The sequence below is a fragment of the Pantherophis guttatus genome, chromosome 17, assembly GCF_059756535.1.
Source record: "Pantherophis guttatus breed Tessera chromosome 17, ASM5975653v1, whole genome shotgun sequence".
NCBI lineage: Eukaryota > Metazoa > Chordata > Lepidosauria > Squamata > Colubridae > Pantherophis > Pantherophis guttatus.
Window position 1 is genome coordinate 15,262,658 of NC_142079.1, and position 16,611 is coordinate 15,279,268.

A 16,611-nucleotide genomic window follows, 5' to 3' on the forward strand; every position below is an offset into this window, starting at 1 on the left:
GGAAAACGCCCCATTCAGACGGTTAGGGGTCTCCCCGTGCCCCAGAGCCCCTCCGCCACGCCGGTTGCTTGCGCGGCGGGACCCCGTTCCCCTAAGCATGCTTTGCTCCGGGCCCCCCGCAGGGAAGGGAGCACCTGCCGTGGCGCTTCGGGCGTGGCCAGCGGCGCCCTCCGCCCGGGAAGGCCGGCTCAGCGGCGGGACTCAGCCTGTTGCGTGGCTTTTGCCCGGCCGGCTCGTCTACCAGCCACCATTGGCCGAGCCGCGGCTTAGCGCATCCCTCACCCCCCTCCACCTACCTGCTGGGAGGGGCGGCGGCCGGCAGCAGCTGCGCCTCCTCCTCCCCGCCCGGAGCCTCGCAAGGCGGTGACGCAGCAGCAGCAGCAGCAGCGGGCGGGCGGGCGTGGAGCTGCCAGCGGCGCCGGACAGGTAAGGCGGCAGCCGGGCGCGGCCCGCAGTGGGGGACGGACGGACGGACGGACGGACGGGGCCTGGAGCTCCCCTCCCTGGCGGGGTGGCGGCTGCAGGGCGGACCCCGCTCTCTCCGCTTCTTCCAGGCGCCCGGAGCTGCCCAGGCGTTGGCGGCCCCGCGGGGCTTTGGCGGCCGGAGCGCAGGTGGGTGCGAGAGGGATGGAGAGGCGGTCCCCGCCAGCCCCCCCCCCTTTGCGAGTCCGTTTCCCAAGGGCTGGGGGGAGGGGCACGGCTGACCCGCAGGAAACCAGCAGGCCTCTTTCTAATAGGGGCTGGGGTGGGGGGAGGCCTCCAATTCCGAGGGTCCCCACCTGCTGCTCACCTTGGCATCTCTTTTGGAGCATCCCAGCCAGGTCCTTGCGCACCTGAGCCCCCCAGGAGATCCCCTGTCTCTGGGTAGCTGATCCCAATAAAGGGGCTCTGCGATATTTTATTTATTGATTTGATTTGATTTCTTTGATTTATATACCGCCCTACTCCCGAAGGACTCAGGGCGGTGAACAGCCAAACAGTAACAATACATAGATACAAAATTTAAAAACAAAGTAAAATCGAATTAAACAATTTAGCCCAGACAAATTAAAACACCCCAATCATTTAAAAACCGATTAAAATTTGCATAATTAAAAAGAGGGAAAAAATTAGGCCAGGCCCACCTGGTGGAATAAAAAGGTCTTAAGAGCACGGCGGAAGGTGCGCAGATCCAGGATCCTCCGTATCTCCGGGGGGAGCTTGTTCCAGATAGTAGGTGCCCCCACAGAGAAGGTAGTCCTATAGGTAGTCCTCAACTTACAACAGCCCTTAGGACCCCTTTTCCCCAGTTCCGACCTTTGCAGCATCCCGGTGATACAATACGTGATCAAAATTCAGATGCTTGGCAACTGACTCGTATTTATGACCGTTGCTGGGTCCCAAGGTCATGTGATTTTAACCTTTGGACTAGCAAAGTCCATGGGGAAGCCGGATTCACTTAACAACCGGGTTACCCAAGTTACCAACTTGTAGTTATTTGCTTAATGACTCTGGCAAGAAAGATGGGGCAACACTCATTTAGCCGATGTCTCGCTTAACAACAGAAACATGTTGCTCAGTTGTGGTCGTAAGTCTGGGATCTGGTGGCTCAGCAGACTAAAGCACTGTTATTAACATACACTTACATTTGCTGTCTGCAATTACTGCAAGTTCGAATCTCACCAGGCTCAAGGTTGACTCAGCCTTCCATCCTTTCTAAGGTAGGTAAAATGAGGACCCAGTTTGTGGGAGCAATAAGCTGACTTTGTATAAATATGCAAAAGTATGAAGGCTATTGCTTAATGCACTGTAAGCCGCCCTGAGTCTCCGGAGAAGGGCGGCATATAAATCAAATTAAAAAAAAAAAACTTGAGGATTACCTGTACTTGGTGCTTTGATGGCCAAGAGGTGCCCATCCCAGCCGGTGCCTCTTACAGCAGGGACCAAAGGCAGTGCAGAAGGACAGCCAGGCCATTCCTGGCAAAGGTGCAGCTGATTCCAGGAGTTCCAGACAGGTGCCATTTAAGGACTGCACTGGCTCAGAAGGCCTGCTCAGTCCTGTGGGTTGGTTAGTTGGTTGGTTTCCTAAACCTTTCTGGCACTGAAATTCACGATTCCACAATCTGCCCTCTGGAGCAGGAGAGGAGAAGTCTTCACCTGTTTCCATGTGATCAGCCTCATCCCCCTTTAAAAGATCAGGAGTCTCCAACCTTGGCAACTTTAAGCCTGGCAGACTTCAATTCCCAGAACTCCCCAGCCAGCTGGCTGGGGAATTCTGGGAGTTGAAATCTGCCAGGCTTAAAGTTGCCAAGGTTGGAGACCCCTGCTTTAGATGCCTTCCCTTAAGGCTGGTCCCAGTCCCTTTCTGAAAGTTAATTTCCCCATTTCCTGGCCATTCTCTCCTGTTCCTGTCCTCAACTTACGACTGCCACTGGAATCAAAATGTCTGTTGTTAAGCAAGGCTCCTGGATTGCCCCTCACAGACCATCCTGTCCAGTTAGAGGCTCTGCTGGTTTGGGTTGCCTCTGAAACCCTCCACTGCAAAAATGCAGAAGGCAGACAGAGAGACCCTCGTCTCCTGCTTAGGCATGAAGAGATGCCATCCATGCACGCAGGGAGAGAGAGCAAAGGAAGTCCTGGGTCTGGATTCACACAACCCAATTCACCAAGATCAAAAAGGGCTGGGTCGCCTGCAGGCAATTGCATTGCGCCAGAGACCCCCTTTCTGTTCTGGAAGTTGTTTTTCTGGAAATCGGTTAGACCACCCCTGTTCCAAGAAGCCATCTGGGAGGTGGAGGAAGGAGGCGAGAACCTTGCTAATTCTCCAGAAAGGGTCACCCTTGGAAGGATACATACTGTGCCGCCTGAAAGGGGTGTTGCTTCAGGCGGGGGCTCTCTAGCAGCACAAAGCCTGGCTGAAGAATATCCCTGTTTCCAGCCTGTTTCCAGTGACAGGTGCTGGCCATTGTCTCCTTGACACTTTCAGGACAGACTAAGCAGCAGCTATTTAGAGAATCTCACAGTGTTGCTCTGACACAGGCAGCCTTCATTTGCCTGCTTCTGTTGTGACCCGCCAGCGGATCTGGCAGCAGATTGGGCCAATGAGGAGGTTGGGGAGGAACATGGGCCAGTCCTGGAGTCTGGGGAAGGCTCTGATGAGGGCTCTGCGTTGGAGGCAGAGAGGAGACCAGGGCCGTATGCCAGTTATCAGCTGCCTTCGGGTCAGACATCAGTGAGGCAGATGAACAGCTGGAGCCTGTTCCCAGGGTGCACATGTGCAGAGTTGCCAGACGAAGGGAACAGCTAAAGAACAAGGGTCGACTCAGGAGTAAGGCCACAGGTGGACGATGAACGGCCCCTCCCAGAGGGAATAAAAGAGGAGCGAAAGGGGAGTGGAGTTTGCAGGAGACAATTCGTTCATTCCTGCATTCTTGACAAGTATTGCAGCATCTGAAAGATATCGGCCTGGCCACTTTCCAAGGCTGATAAAGGTCAGTAATTGTGAACTATCTTGAAAGACTGTGGGAGAGGAAAGACTTTGCTGGAGAGGAATTCACTGTCATTTAAATAAAAGGGGTTTATCGGGACGAGGACTTGGCTTTGTGCTGTTGGGGAAGCCTAGGTCAGATCAGCTTCATAGCCAGAGGAAGACTGGGGGAGGGGAGTGAACTTTGCTTTTTTCTCCTTCTTGGGCTTCTTCTTCTTTTTTTCTTTTTCTTTTTCTTTTTTTCTTTCTTTCTTTTTTTTTTTTGTGCCTCTAGCAGCGATTTCATCTCTTCCTGATCCTGCTGTGACCAAATTTCTTTCTACCGTTTGGGCCAGGAGAACACGTTTAGCTCCTCCTCTGCCTCTCGGTGGGTGAAAGGAGGAGAGGGCCTTCTTCTCCGAGATGGCAACCCGGCGGCTTCGCTCTGGAGACCTGGCCCGCTTTTGCCAAAAGCTCAACCGAGTGAAGACTCTGCAAGATGACCTCATGGAGACCTCCTTCAACCGTTGCTTGAGCACAGTTGATCTGACGCTGCTGGGCATTGGCGGGATGGTGGGCTCTGGCCTCTACGTGCTCACCGGCACTGTCGCTAAAGAGACCGCTGGGCCGGCTATCGTGGTGTCCTTCATCATTGCGGGCATCGCCTCTCTGCTGGCCGCCCTCTGCTATGCTGAGTTTGGTGCCCAGGTGCCCAAGACGGGCTCTGCATACATGTTCACCTATGTCTCGGTGGGCGAGATCTGGGCCTTTCTCATAGGTTGGAATGTCATTCTGGAGTACATGATTGGTGGGGCAGCTGTTGCCAGAGCCTGGAGTGGCTACCTGGATTCCATTTTTGACCACAGGATCAAGAACTTCACGGAGACCCATGTTGGCATTTGGCAGGTACCTTTCTTGGCCCATTATCCGGACTTTTTGGCATCTGGCATTGTGCTCATCGCCACGGCCTTCATTTCCTTCGGTGCCCGGTTCTCCTCTTGGCTCAACCACGTCTTCTCGGCCATCAGCATGGGAGTCATTCTCTTCATCCTGGTGATGGGATTCATCCTGGCCAGGCCCCAGAACTGGAGTGCCAGTGAAGGAGGATTTGCCCCTTATGGCATCTCTGGGATCATGGCCGGCTCAGCCACGTGCTTCTATGCCTTTGTGGGCTTTGATGTTATTGCCACGTCCAGCGAGGAGGCCCGGAACCCGGAAAAGGCCATTCCGAGGGCCATCGCCATCTCACTGAGCCTTGCCACCGGAGCATATATCCTTGTGTCCGTAGTGTTGACGCTGATGGTGCCCTGGCATTCTCTGGACCCCGATGCAGCCTTAGCCGACGCCTTCTACAAGAGGGGTTATTCCTGGGCAGGTTTCATTGTGGCCACCGGTTCCATTTGTGGTAAGTTCCCTTATGTCACAGATACATTCTGGATGGCACCCTGGGTGCCGTTTCTGCCCCTTCCCTTTTCTCTAGCCTTTCTCCTAATGTGGTCTGACCAAAGTGGGCTCCTCTAGGTGGGCTGGCACAAGACTCAGGGGCTGATAGGAGAGACCAGGACATGGTCCCCTTCTAGGAATGAGAATGGAATGAGCATTGCTGGGGGCAGTCAGCTAACATAAGAGATTATGCAAAGATGCAACTACACCTAATCCTAAAATAACTGTGCTTAATTCTAAATGAGTAGGTTGGGACCTGTGATTAAACCTAACAGAAAGGCACCAGGTTAGAGAGAAAGCTGCCTCTATGCTAGGCCATGGGTCTTCAACCTTGGCAACTTTAAGACTTGTGGACTTCAACTCCCAGAATTCCTCAGCCAGCAAGTTGAAGTCCACAAGTCTTCAAGTTGCCAAGGTTGCCAAGGAAAGGAAAGACTAACAAGGATTTTAAGCTTGCGTGTTTCTGTCCCTCTCTGTCAAGTTAGCATTCAGAATAGCCCTGGTTGGAGATCGGGGCATCCGGGTTTAAAAAAAGGAGGTAGAATATGTGTCAACCATCCCACTCAATCATCTAGCAAAGAAAGACTGCTGGCTATTTGTTCTTGCCAAGAATATTTTATTTATTTATTTTATTTATTTTATTGGATTTATATACCGTCCTTCTCACGAAGGACTCGGGGCGGTGAACAGCCACAAAATAAAACACATAAATACAAAAATTTAAAATAGAATAAAAACGAATTTAATAATTTGGCTGAGACAAATTTAAAATACCCCATAATTTAAAAACAAATTAAAATTTACATTTAAAAAGGGGAGAAGATTTAGGCCAGGCCAGCTTGATGAAATAAAAAAGTCTTAAGCGCGCGATGGAAGGTGCGCAGATCCGGGATCCTCCGTATCTCCGGGGGGAGCTCGTTCCAGATAGCAGGTGCCCCCACAGAGAAGGGTCTCCCCCTGGGGGCCGCCAGTCAACATAGTTTGGCCGACGGCACCCGGAGGAGCCCCTCTCTGTGGGAGCGTACTGGCCGGTGGGAGGCTATTGGTGGTAGCAGGCGGTCCCATAAATAACCAGGTCCTAAGCCATGGAGCGCTCTAAAGGTGATAACCAAAACCTTGAAGCGCACCTGGAAGACCACCGGGAGCCAGTGCAGCTCGCGCAGGAGAGGTGTTACATGGGAACGCCACGTCGCTCCCAGAATATATACTGAAGTGTCAGCCTCAGCTTGCCTGCTTCAGCTGCCATAAGAAACGGGGAGGGATTAGGTATGGAGCAAAGGGGGGGAAGAGAGCAGGAGGGGGTTTGTCTTTGTAGGAGGGGACTTCGTGGGAATCAAAACTGTATTTTCAAAAGGGGACGGCTGACCAACTGTCTCGACATTCCTGATGGATGACGCTGCCAGACGTGTTGCCACCTGACCTTTGGAAGACCTTTGGGTTGGCTGAGGATTTATAAACACGAGGGAGGGGGAGAAGCTTAGTAGATGCATTTCGTGCATTTTGCTCACTTCCAGCTTAAGTGGTTAAGTGGTTATAGAAGTAGCGACCAATGGTGTAGAAGGAGGGTGCTGCCCACCCTCCAAACAAGACCGCTGCAGCAAGACTCACTGACCTACAGGCTGGTCTTCTGCAGAAAAGGAGCTGACCTGCAGGCAGGGGTCTATGACAATTCGCCACACCCAACTTGCCATGGCCATCTCGCCACAGGACCCCTCCCTGCAGGACAAGAGTTCACTAATATCCAAGAAATGGTGGACTCGAGTCATTAAAGAAAGGGTGCAAAAGGAGGGACAGAATGAAATGTGAATGGCAAGAAATCCATTTAACAACCCCATAATTCCTTGCGGGGTGGAGTCTGGGCAACTGAATGGAGCTAGCTAGAGTGTTTACTGGCCGGATGCCCTTCCTGTCACCAATGCGGAGTTTTGTTCAGCAGATATATCTTCATTGTGCCCAGAGAGAGAAATATCTGCCTCTACCTAGGATCGAACTCACAGCCTCCTGATTGTGAGGCGAGAGCTCCACTGCACCACTCCAATGGCAAAAATTAAAATATTTTTTAGTTATTTTAAATAATTAAATAGAATTGTTAAATTCAGAGCCTTGGTGGCACAATAGACTAAAGTGCTGTTAAGTAACACCAGCTGCCTGCAATTACTGCAAGTTCGAATCTCACCAGGCTCAAGGTTGACTCAGCCTTCCATCCTTCCGAGGTAGGTAAAATGAGGACCCGGATTGTGGGGGCAATAAGCTGACTTCGTATAAAAAAGAACACCGCTGGGTGTGGGGGGCGAAAGCCCTAATAAGCAGGTATATACAAAAGTATGAAGGCTATTGCGTAATGCATTGTAAGCCACCCTGAGTCTCCGGAAAAGGGCAGCATATAAATCGAACCAATAAATAAATAAATAAATAATAAATTGTCCGTGGCGAGTTGTCCTGCGCCAAGTTGCCTGTGGTGAGTTGGCTGCGGCAAGTTGTCCCATTCCCTGCAGGCACCTCCATCATCTGCAACGCTCCCCAATCCTCTTGGAGGCCCATTGTGACCACAAGCTTGTCTCTCCTCCTCAGCCATGAACACCGTTCTCCTCAGCAACCTCTTCTCCCTGCCTCGGATTGTCTACGCCATGGCCGAGGACGGTCTCTTTTTCCAGGTGTTTGCCCGTGTTCACCCCCGCACGAAGGTGCCCGTGGTGGCTATCGTGGTGTTTGGCTTCCTCATGTCTGTCCTCTCGTTCATCTTTGACCTGGAGGCCCTGGTCCAGTTCCTCTCCATCGGCACGCTCCTGGCCTACACCTTTGTCGCAGCCAGCGTGATCATCCTGCGCTTCCAGCAAGCCAAGGCTGAAGATCAGGAGGCCGCTGGGAGGAGCGAGGCCGCCCCGGCACCGGCTGAGCCTGCGGGCGCCACCGAACCCAAGGAATACGAGTCTTTCTCAGATAAGCTGCAGCTGGTGGGCAAAGAGAAGGCGGGGAGCTTGCGCGAACCAGGGCAGCTGAAGGCAGCCTTTGAACCCTACTTAGAGTTCCTCAGTGATTTCTACCCTGGGGAAGTGGTCACCGTGGCCGTGGTGGTCCTCATGGTGTCGGCCCTCTGCTTGGCATCCATCCTGGTCTTTGGAAAGACACAGCTCCACCTGCCCACCTGGAGTTACACCTTGCTCATCCTGCTCTCCAGCCTGGCTTTCACGGGCAGCCTTGTCCTCATCAGCATCCATGAGCAGAAGCCGACCAGCCGGACGTTCCAGGTGAGGGAGGCGGGCTCGGCAGTTGCCGTGGTCTGATGCAAGAGGGGGTGGGTGCAGGGGTGGGTTCTAAATTTTTTTACTACCGGTTCTGTGGGCGTGGCTTATTTTGTGGGCATGGCTTGGAGGTCATGTGACTAGGTGGACGTGGCTAGATGGTCAGAGTCATTTCTGGAAAGTCCTCACACTTACGACCAGTCCTCGCACTTACGACCCGACTCATTTGTTTGCTTTTAACACTGATCAGCTGTAGGACGGCCCTTTGAAGCCCCCGGCAAGAGTTTAAACAGTTTTTTTCCCTCTAGTCATCAGCTGGGACTCAGGAGGCAGCAATAGATTGGGGGTGGGGCCAAATAAAAGGTAAGAATAACGGGGGGGTGGGAGGGCGGGGGGGAGAACCGGTTCGGTGACGTCATATCGTCACCGCTACCAGCTCGGCCGAACCGGACCGAACCGGGAGGAACACTGGGTGGGTGTGAACTGGGGCGGAAAACACATCACCTTCCCCAAACCCGGTTGGGCCAGAGCAGGCTGCCCTTAGGGTTGACCAAGTTGAAATTCTGCAAGGAAATCTGATCTCAAATTGGGCTGCGGCCCCCTGGCAGAGCTGGGGGACAAGCCCGGCTTCCTGGCTGACGATGCCCTAGAGCTTATGGAACCACGGTTGATCGGGTGCTACCAAATGATTTGGTGACCACATAGATGGGTTTAATTTTAGGAGAGCATGTTGTGCGAACACTGTATCCACAGCGCAGCTTCGGTTTCCCCCAAAGTAGGTCCTTCGGCACTTCCTTTGGAACTCCTCCTTGCTGCTTTCTGCAAATAAGGTTTTCATTTCTTTTGGGAGACAAAACCTCATTGTTTGTCAGACCATGATGGGCCAAATCCTGTGCCAAGAGGCCTTTGGGCACCAAAGCCCTTTTGCACATCAGTTGGGAGCTGAGCAGCGGCCCCAAGGATGCTCATGTCTCCCAGGCAGCCCTAACCAGCCTGCTGGTCCTCTGCCAGCAATGTGCTGCGGCTGCCAAAAGAGCCAATGCAGTCCTAGACTGATCAATAGAGAGCGAGCCTCAGGATGATGTGAAGTTGACATTTTATGCTGCACTGGTAAGACTACGCTTGGGACACTGCATCCAGTTCTGATCAGCACAATACAAAACAGACACTGAGGCCCTAAAAAGAGTGTAGAGAAGGTGTTGTGGCCTGTTGGCCACCGGCCCCTCCAACAGCTGAATCAGAAGAGGAGGAGAGGGAGCTGTGGGAGTCAGGGCCAGCATCAAGGCAACCTGAGAGCTCCAAGGGGGAAGAGGGAAGGGAGCTGGCAGAGAGAAAGAGACAGAGGTGGAGCTTGGGCCATCTGTCAGCCCTCAGATGGAGAGTCAACAGCCCCCAGGTCTGGAGGTGGCTGATGAGGAAGAGGAGGAACAGCTGGGTCCAGTGCCTGATGCACAGAAGGCTGAGGAGAGGAGAGCCAGGGAAATCTATGGGCCAGTCCTTGGGACAGAAGAGCCACTACTGTTAGCGAAACCCCACCCTAGCTCTGGAGATAAAAGGCAGGGGGAGATGAATAGGTGTGGCAGACAATTATTCATCTCCCTGCCGGACAGACTTCTTAGTCTGTTGTGTGTGTGAGAGAGAGACTTTTTGTTGGGGCTGCTGACGCTCCTAAAAAAGGGAACTTTTATTTAACCACAGAGGGTTTGTCGTGTTTGGGAGAACAGCAACAAATAAGGGATCTGAAGAATAAACCATATGATGAATCCCTAAGGGTACTAAGTACCATGAATGAAGGAGAATATACATGTCCCAAGATAATGTTGCAGGATCCAATTTGGGTCAGTCACTGGGACCAGAGGTTTATCATTCAAGCTTTTGAACTTGTGCTGGAGCCAATTTTTGGGAAATGTCTCCGTGCACACAGAAATTCCCTGAGGATGGGTTCCAGCATGAGTCCAAAACGGGTGGGCTTCAAAATTTTTAGCAAGGGGTTCTCTGCCAGGTGCTGGGTGGGCGTGGCCATGGTGGGCGTGGCCTAGTCCGGGCTCCAGAGACTTTTTTTTGAGCCTCCGGGAGGGTGAAAACAGCCTCCCCAAGCTCCAGCGGCCCTCTTTCCAGCCTTCCCAAACTTCTGGTAGGCCCGTTTTTCAACCTCTCCGAGGCTCCGTGCGCGCCCTGCACTTACCTGCATCTAAAACGGGCTGCGTGAGGACTCCTGGGAGGGGCGGGGTGGGCAGGACCAGCCAGTAGTGGGATTTGGGAGTTCTTTGAATTGCACGGTATCTTAGGTCCAGGTTCTCCCGAACCTCTGCGAATACTCAGCCGCCCACCCCTGGTCCGAAAGCTCAGAAGACAAAACTTCTGGTCCCGGCGACTAACCCGGATTGGATCCGGTACTAGGTATGACTAACCTAACAAAGAGAAGAATTAGGTGCGATATAATAGCTGTCAATTTATTTTCCAAAACACCTGAGGGCAGGATAAGAAGCTTCCTAAAAAAAGATCCAACCTAAAATGAAGGAGAAATTTCCTGACAGTGAGAACAAGGAATCCGTGGGACGTCTTATCTCCATGGGATGCTCCATGACTGGAGGTTTCTAAGAAAAAATTGGACAACCATTTGTCTGGGAAGGAATAAGAACTCCTGCCTTGGGCAGGGTGGAGGGGTTTGACTAGAAGACCTCCAGGTCCCTTCGAGGCCTACGATTCTATGACCCCTGCCCTCCTTCCTTTCCAGCTTCCTCTGGTGCCACTGACGCCTGCCCTGAGTATTTTCATCAACCTCTTCCTCATGCTGAAGCTCAGCTACATGACCTGGCTGAGGTTCTCCATCTGGTTGGTGGCAGGTAAGTACAAAAAGGCGCACCTGGAATGGGGGTTGGAAGAAACACAGGAAGGGGGAGCAAACCTGGGATGCGGACTGGCATGGGGGCGGGGGGGGGGGTTGCATCCAAAGCAGGGCAAGAAATAAATAAATAAACAAATAAATAAAAATAATAAAATAATAAAATAAAATAAAATCATAAAATAAAATCATAAAATAAAATAAAATAATAAAAACAAAACAAAATAAATAAAATAAAATAATAAAATATAAAATAAAATAAAATAAAATAAAATAAATAATAAAATAAAATAATAAAATAAAATAAAATAAAATAAAATAAAATAATAAAATAAAATAAAATAAAATAAAATAAAATAAAATAAAATAATAAAATAAAATAAAATAAAATAAAATAAAATAATAAAATAAAATAAAATAAAATAAAATAAAATAAAATAAAATAAAATAAAATAATAAAATAAAGCCAGGCAGAGACATTGGCAAGGAGGTCAGAAAGGTTAAGGGGACAGTCATAATACAGACCATGTAATGCAGGTAGTCCTCGTCTTATGACCACAATGGGCCCCAAAATTTATCTTCTTAGGGGAGATACTTGTTAAGTGAGTTTTGCCCCATTTTACGACTTTTTTTGCCACGCTTGTTAAGCGAATTGCTGCCGTTAAATTAAGTGAATCTGGTTTTCCCAGTGACTTTGCTTGTCTGAAGATCGCAAAATATAATAACGGGACCCCCGGACACAGCAACTGTCATAAATATGAACAAGCTGTCAAGCTTCCGAATGTAAATCACATGACCATGGGGATGCTACAATGGTCATGTGTGTGAAAAATGGACATACCTCACTCTTTTCAGTGCTGTTGTAAATTTGGTCACTAAACGAACTGTTGTAAGTCAAGGACTACAGTAGTGGCCCAAATTGTGGAAACCTTTTGGGAAAAGTGTATTTTCTAAAACTAGCTAATAACATCACTTTTTTTGGGAGTAGCACCATAAAGTTATAGATCAATGGAAAGGTAATTTAATCAAGAATGTAATGCAATAATTTTTATGAAGGATTTGATATTAGAATAGCAGTTGCAATATAAAGAAGAAAAGTGAAACAGGTAGAAAAAATGAGATTTACAAAGATGATCACTATGTCAGTTAATACTTCGTTGGGTAACCTTTAGCATGAATTATGGCCTTACAACATCTTCCCATGGAGTGAACCAAGTCTTTTAGTTCTGCAGCTGTTATCACGTGAAACCAATATTGAATGATGGCTTCTATTAACTGGGTTTTATTTCTGGGTCGCTTCTGACTAACCAGTTTCTTTAGTGGCTCCATAGATTTTCACTTGGGTGAAGGTCTGGGTTATTCCCAGGCCATTCCAGCAGTGGAATAGGATTGTCTTGAAACTCCAAAAAAAAAGTGGTGTTATTAGCCATCAAACCTCAAAAATACACTTTTCCCATGAGGTTTTCACAATTTTGGCCACTACTGTACCTGCACTCGAGGTCCACCACATGAGATAACTCTGGACCGCCTGTTTTGATAAGAAAGAACCTCAGCAAAATTATGGGCTAGGCAGGACAGATGGTCCTGCAAGGTGAGATTGAAGGGGGCTTCCGCAGCTTCCGTGGGGCGCCTTGAAGCAGGTCTAGGCTGCCCAGACCCGAGGGATGCAGCCCCTTGGAGCGCCTTTCTGGGTTCGGGATGGAGGTTGATCTGGCTCTTCTTCATCGTAAGAGCCTTGGTGATGCAGCAGACTAAAGTACTGTTAAGTAGCACCAGCTGCCTGCAATTACTGCGAGTTCAAATCTCACCAGGCTCAAGGTTGACTCAGCCTTCCATCCTTCCAAGGTAGGTAAAATGAGGACCCGGATTGTGGGGGCAATAAGATGACTTTGTATAAAATAGAACACCGCTCAGGGGGGGCCGAAAGCCCTACTAAGCAGGCATATACAAAAGTATGAAAGCTATTGCTTAATGCATTGTAAACCGCCCTGAGTCTCCGGAGAAAGGGAGGCATATAAATCGAACCAACAAATAAATAAATAAATAAATTGTCCTTCCAGGCCTGCTGGTCTACTTCAGCTACGGCATCTGGCACAGCAAAGAGAACCTGCGGGACTCCCCGACACAGGACGTCCGAGCCCGCTATGTGGTCTTCCCTAGCAGCAGCCTGGAGGAGACGGTGCAGACAGTGCAGCCCAGGACAGAGCCTGCCCAGGGCCTGCCGGATGCCCAGGAGAGTGGCGAAGAAGCCAAGAGGTGACCTGGGAAGATCCAGCAGAGGCCACGCTTCCCTCATCCCCCCTCCATCCTGCCCGTTGCTGTCCAGTCTGGGCAGAGAAGAGCGCAGGCAGGAAAGTCTGGAGAGAAACCAAGCTTTTACTGCCAAGAGGGGGGCGACCCCCACTACTCCTCTCTTACCTGGCCTCACTTCTCTGACTGGACTCATCCATTTGCCGGACACCCTTGAGAAATGGCTCCTTCGCTTGTGTCCCATGCTTGCAGCCCAGCTAAGCCGCCCTCTTCCAGCAAAGGGGTCCCATCCAGTGCCTCCTTTGTGCCATCTACTTGCTCCCCTCCCTCTCTGACTTGCCCTCCAAGAGGCAGTGCCTGGCCTGCCACTTCAGGGTCTTGATAAAATCAGTGGGAGGAAGGCAGGGGGCGTAACGTATGCCAGGATGCTGCCCGTTTGAAGGGCTCCTCCAGGGCAGAGACAGAGCTGTCAGAATGATGGACTAACTCTGAGACAAGCTGATTTTTCAGTTTCTGTCTCAAACGGTACCAAAAGTGACCCCGGCACATCTGAGAGCCCGAGCATCTCTCTCTTGCACAGACCCTGCGATGTGGTGATCATACCCATCCAGCTGACAAGAGTGTTCAGGGCTGGAACAAGAGCAGGCGTTAAAAAGTGTGGTAAGCACACTTCCTCCTGCACAAGCTTGGCCCATCAAGATGTGATGGGGACAACCTGGTGGGTAGCACCACCGACGGAGAGAGAGAGAGAGCAGGAGAGCCAGGAGAGCCCACCAATTGCAACGAGGCATTGCCTGCCGTTGGCCACAGCAGGAGCAAACCAAGGCTGGTCAAGGAAGTCAACATGGCAGTCTTGACAAGGCAATAGGAGGTCCTTCAACTCTATAATGGTGGCCACCTTGATTTTTTTGGACTCTTCTCTTCTTCCCCTGGATAGCCCTAGATCAGGGGTCTCCAACCTTGGCAATTCTGGAATTCTGGAAGTTGGAGCCCAGAGGTCTTAAAGTTGCCAAGGTTGGAGACCCCTGCCCTAGAGCAAAGCAGCCCCGATGTGGAGAGAAACAGTGGAGGGAGATGGATGGGCAAGAAGGCCAACGCTGGACTTCCCCAGAAAGCGTTGGCAAAGATTACAATGGGTGCCTCCTCGTTTCCTCGGAGAAGCTGGGAGAAGGAGAACAGCTGAGTTCACACAACACCCTACCCCAGGGTTCTTTGCTTTGCCAAATACCCTGAACGACCCAATCATAGGTTAGCACAACAGGCTAAATCACACACAACCATCACACAGACAGAGAGAGACTGCCATGCTAAAATTCTCCCAGCTGGACCTGTGGGGTAGATACAGCTTGTAATTGCCCTGCCTTGGCGTGCTGTCTGAACACGGCCTCTCGGGTGGCTCTGCTCTTCCCAACGTGTTGTGAGAACACAAAGAGGCCCTTTCTGGCCCGTGGAACTCTGCTGGTTGGAAAGCCCTACAGGGAAGGTGCTTGGAACCAGCCTGGCCTGCGGGGTTTGCCTTCCTCCTGCAGGATTGCAAGGGGGGCTGCCCCCCCCCGCACAGACCCTCACCCAAAGGGGCAACAGCATGTGCTCCCTGGAGGATGCACAGAGCACATAGGGGTGGTGGGCCCGTGAGAAGGGGCTGCCTCTAGGTCCATGAAGGAGGGGCCGGAGCAGGGGGGAAGCAACATTTTGGGAAAAGAGGAAATGCCTGCTAGGACTTCTGAAGCAATTGGGGGGGGGGGGAGAGAAGACAGAAGTCAAATTTCATTTTGGGACAATAATGTAGAGGAAGATCTTGCTTCCCTTTTTGCAGCTTTCCTCCCTGGGAGGGGCTGTCCAGGGTATGTCCTGCCTGGCAGCCCCAGCTCCTTTCCCACTGCGCACTTCCTCTGCTTCCTGCTTAACTGTGTGCTGGGTGTGTGTGTGTGTGTGTGTGTCTCTGCCCTGGCCACATCCTCCTCCTTTTCCTTTTGTGTGGTGACTTTTGTGCGATGGCATTTGGCCAAGAAGCCAGCCAACCAACGATAAAAAGACTTGTTTCTACTGGGCGGCGAGTTCTTCAAGTGACGTTGTGGTGCAGATTACTTCAGCCAGCAATGTAGTTTGCAGGCAGCCTTTCCCCACTTCGGAAATCCTAAATCCACACCCGTCCTTGTAAGTGACAAAAAGGGAATGGTGTTAAATATAGGAGGAGCAACTGTCTCAAGTGTTAATATAAATTTCAGGTTTCTTACAGCAAAGGTGTGGCTTGCCCGAGCTCTACCTTTTGGGGGAGCGCACCCTTTGCACATCATTCCAAAGACAGAGGCAAGGCCTTGTGCCCACCCACCCACCCTACTCACCTCAAGCTCCCTTGCTCAGAGGTGCCTCAAGGCTGAGCTTTGCCACGATGTGGTTCTCCATTCCTTCCAGTGGTGAAATCCTGCCAGTTCTATCTGGTTCGTGCGAACCGGTAGCGGCAGAAGCGCAAGGGCTCCACCCACCCTTCCTGGTTAAAACCAGGAAGTAACAATGTCCAGGTGGGTGGGTGGAGCCACCCATTTTTTACCCTCTGCATGCACAGGTTTTACGCATGTGCAGAAGGTCAAAAATTGGACATGATGATGGGGCGCTTTCGAGCACTTCCAAACTAATAGGGAAGGTAAGATTTCACCCCTCATTCCTTCCCACTTGGATTACCCCACAACAGTCATCACAAGAAGTTTAATAAGGTTGCGCTTCAGTAGAAAACTTTTTAAAGAATCCCGCTTGTGCATAAAATTACAAGGCATGAATAGGTTTTAAAAGATCACCTCATTCTTTCTATAAAATAGTGGCTTCTAATAAAATCTTTCCATAAGATTTTTCTTGCAGAGCTATCACACCCACCTGGTGGCATTCAAAGGACTGTAGCACACTGAGCATCAAACATTTCTCCCATGCGTTCCTCCGGCCTTCAAACCCCAGGAATTTAAAAAAACAAAAACCTGTAGGGGACTAACTGGTTAAATGGCCTGATCAGTTAATTAATAGCAAAATCAGTGCACAGCTCTGGGTACTTCATTCTCAAGGGGAACAAAACCCCAATGATTTTGCTAGTTCTTCTAAATTGGTGTGTGAACTTCCATCCTCGCAATGCCAGATAGAAGTCACTTTTTGATTCCAATCTTCCTAGTTGGGAACTACTAACTACATGATGCATTTGAGGCTGGTTTCGAACCCATGCCCAGTAGTTTTTATTAACTTCCACATCAAAATAAAGATACTTGTAGGTACCTTAAAGTCTGTCATCTACCAAAGCTTATGGAATAGCAGATCTTTAAAGAATTACTAGATTTCTTGCCATTCTTTTTTTTTTTTTAACCTCCTTTCTGAGGTGTGTCTCTTCTAGAACAGATTCATGA

At 50.4% G+C, this 16,611-nt stretch overlaps 1 protein-coding gene across 1 annotated transcript; it reads left to right on the top strand.

Moving 5' to 3' along the window:
- The first annotated feature begins 357 nt into the window (after window positions 1-357).
- On the top strand, window positions 358-16,489 carry SLC7A4 (solute carrier family 7 member 4). The gene is made up of 5 exons (XM_034438448.3): window positions 358-426; window positions 3,802-4,850; window positions 7,460-8,136; window positions 10,868-10,976; window positions 13,036-16,489. The coding sequence occupies exons 2-5, from the start codon at window positions 3,869-3,871 to the stop codon at window positions 13,233-13,235; spliced, it is 1,968 nt and encodes a 655-aa protein (XP_034294339.2). The 5' UTR covers window positions 358-426; window positions 3,802-3,868; the 3' UTR covers window positions 13,236-16,489.
- The last annotated feature ends 122 nt before the right edge of the window (window positions 16,490-16,611 follow it).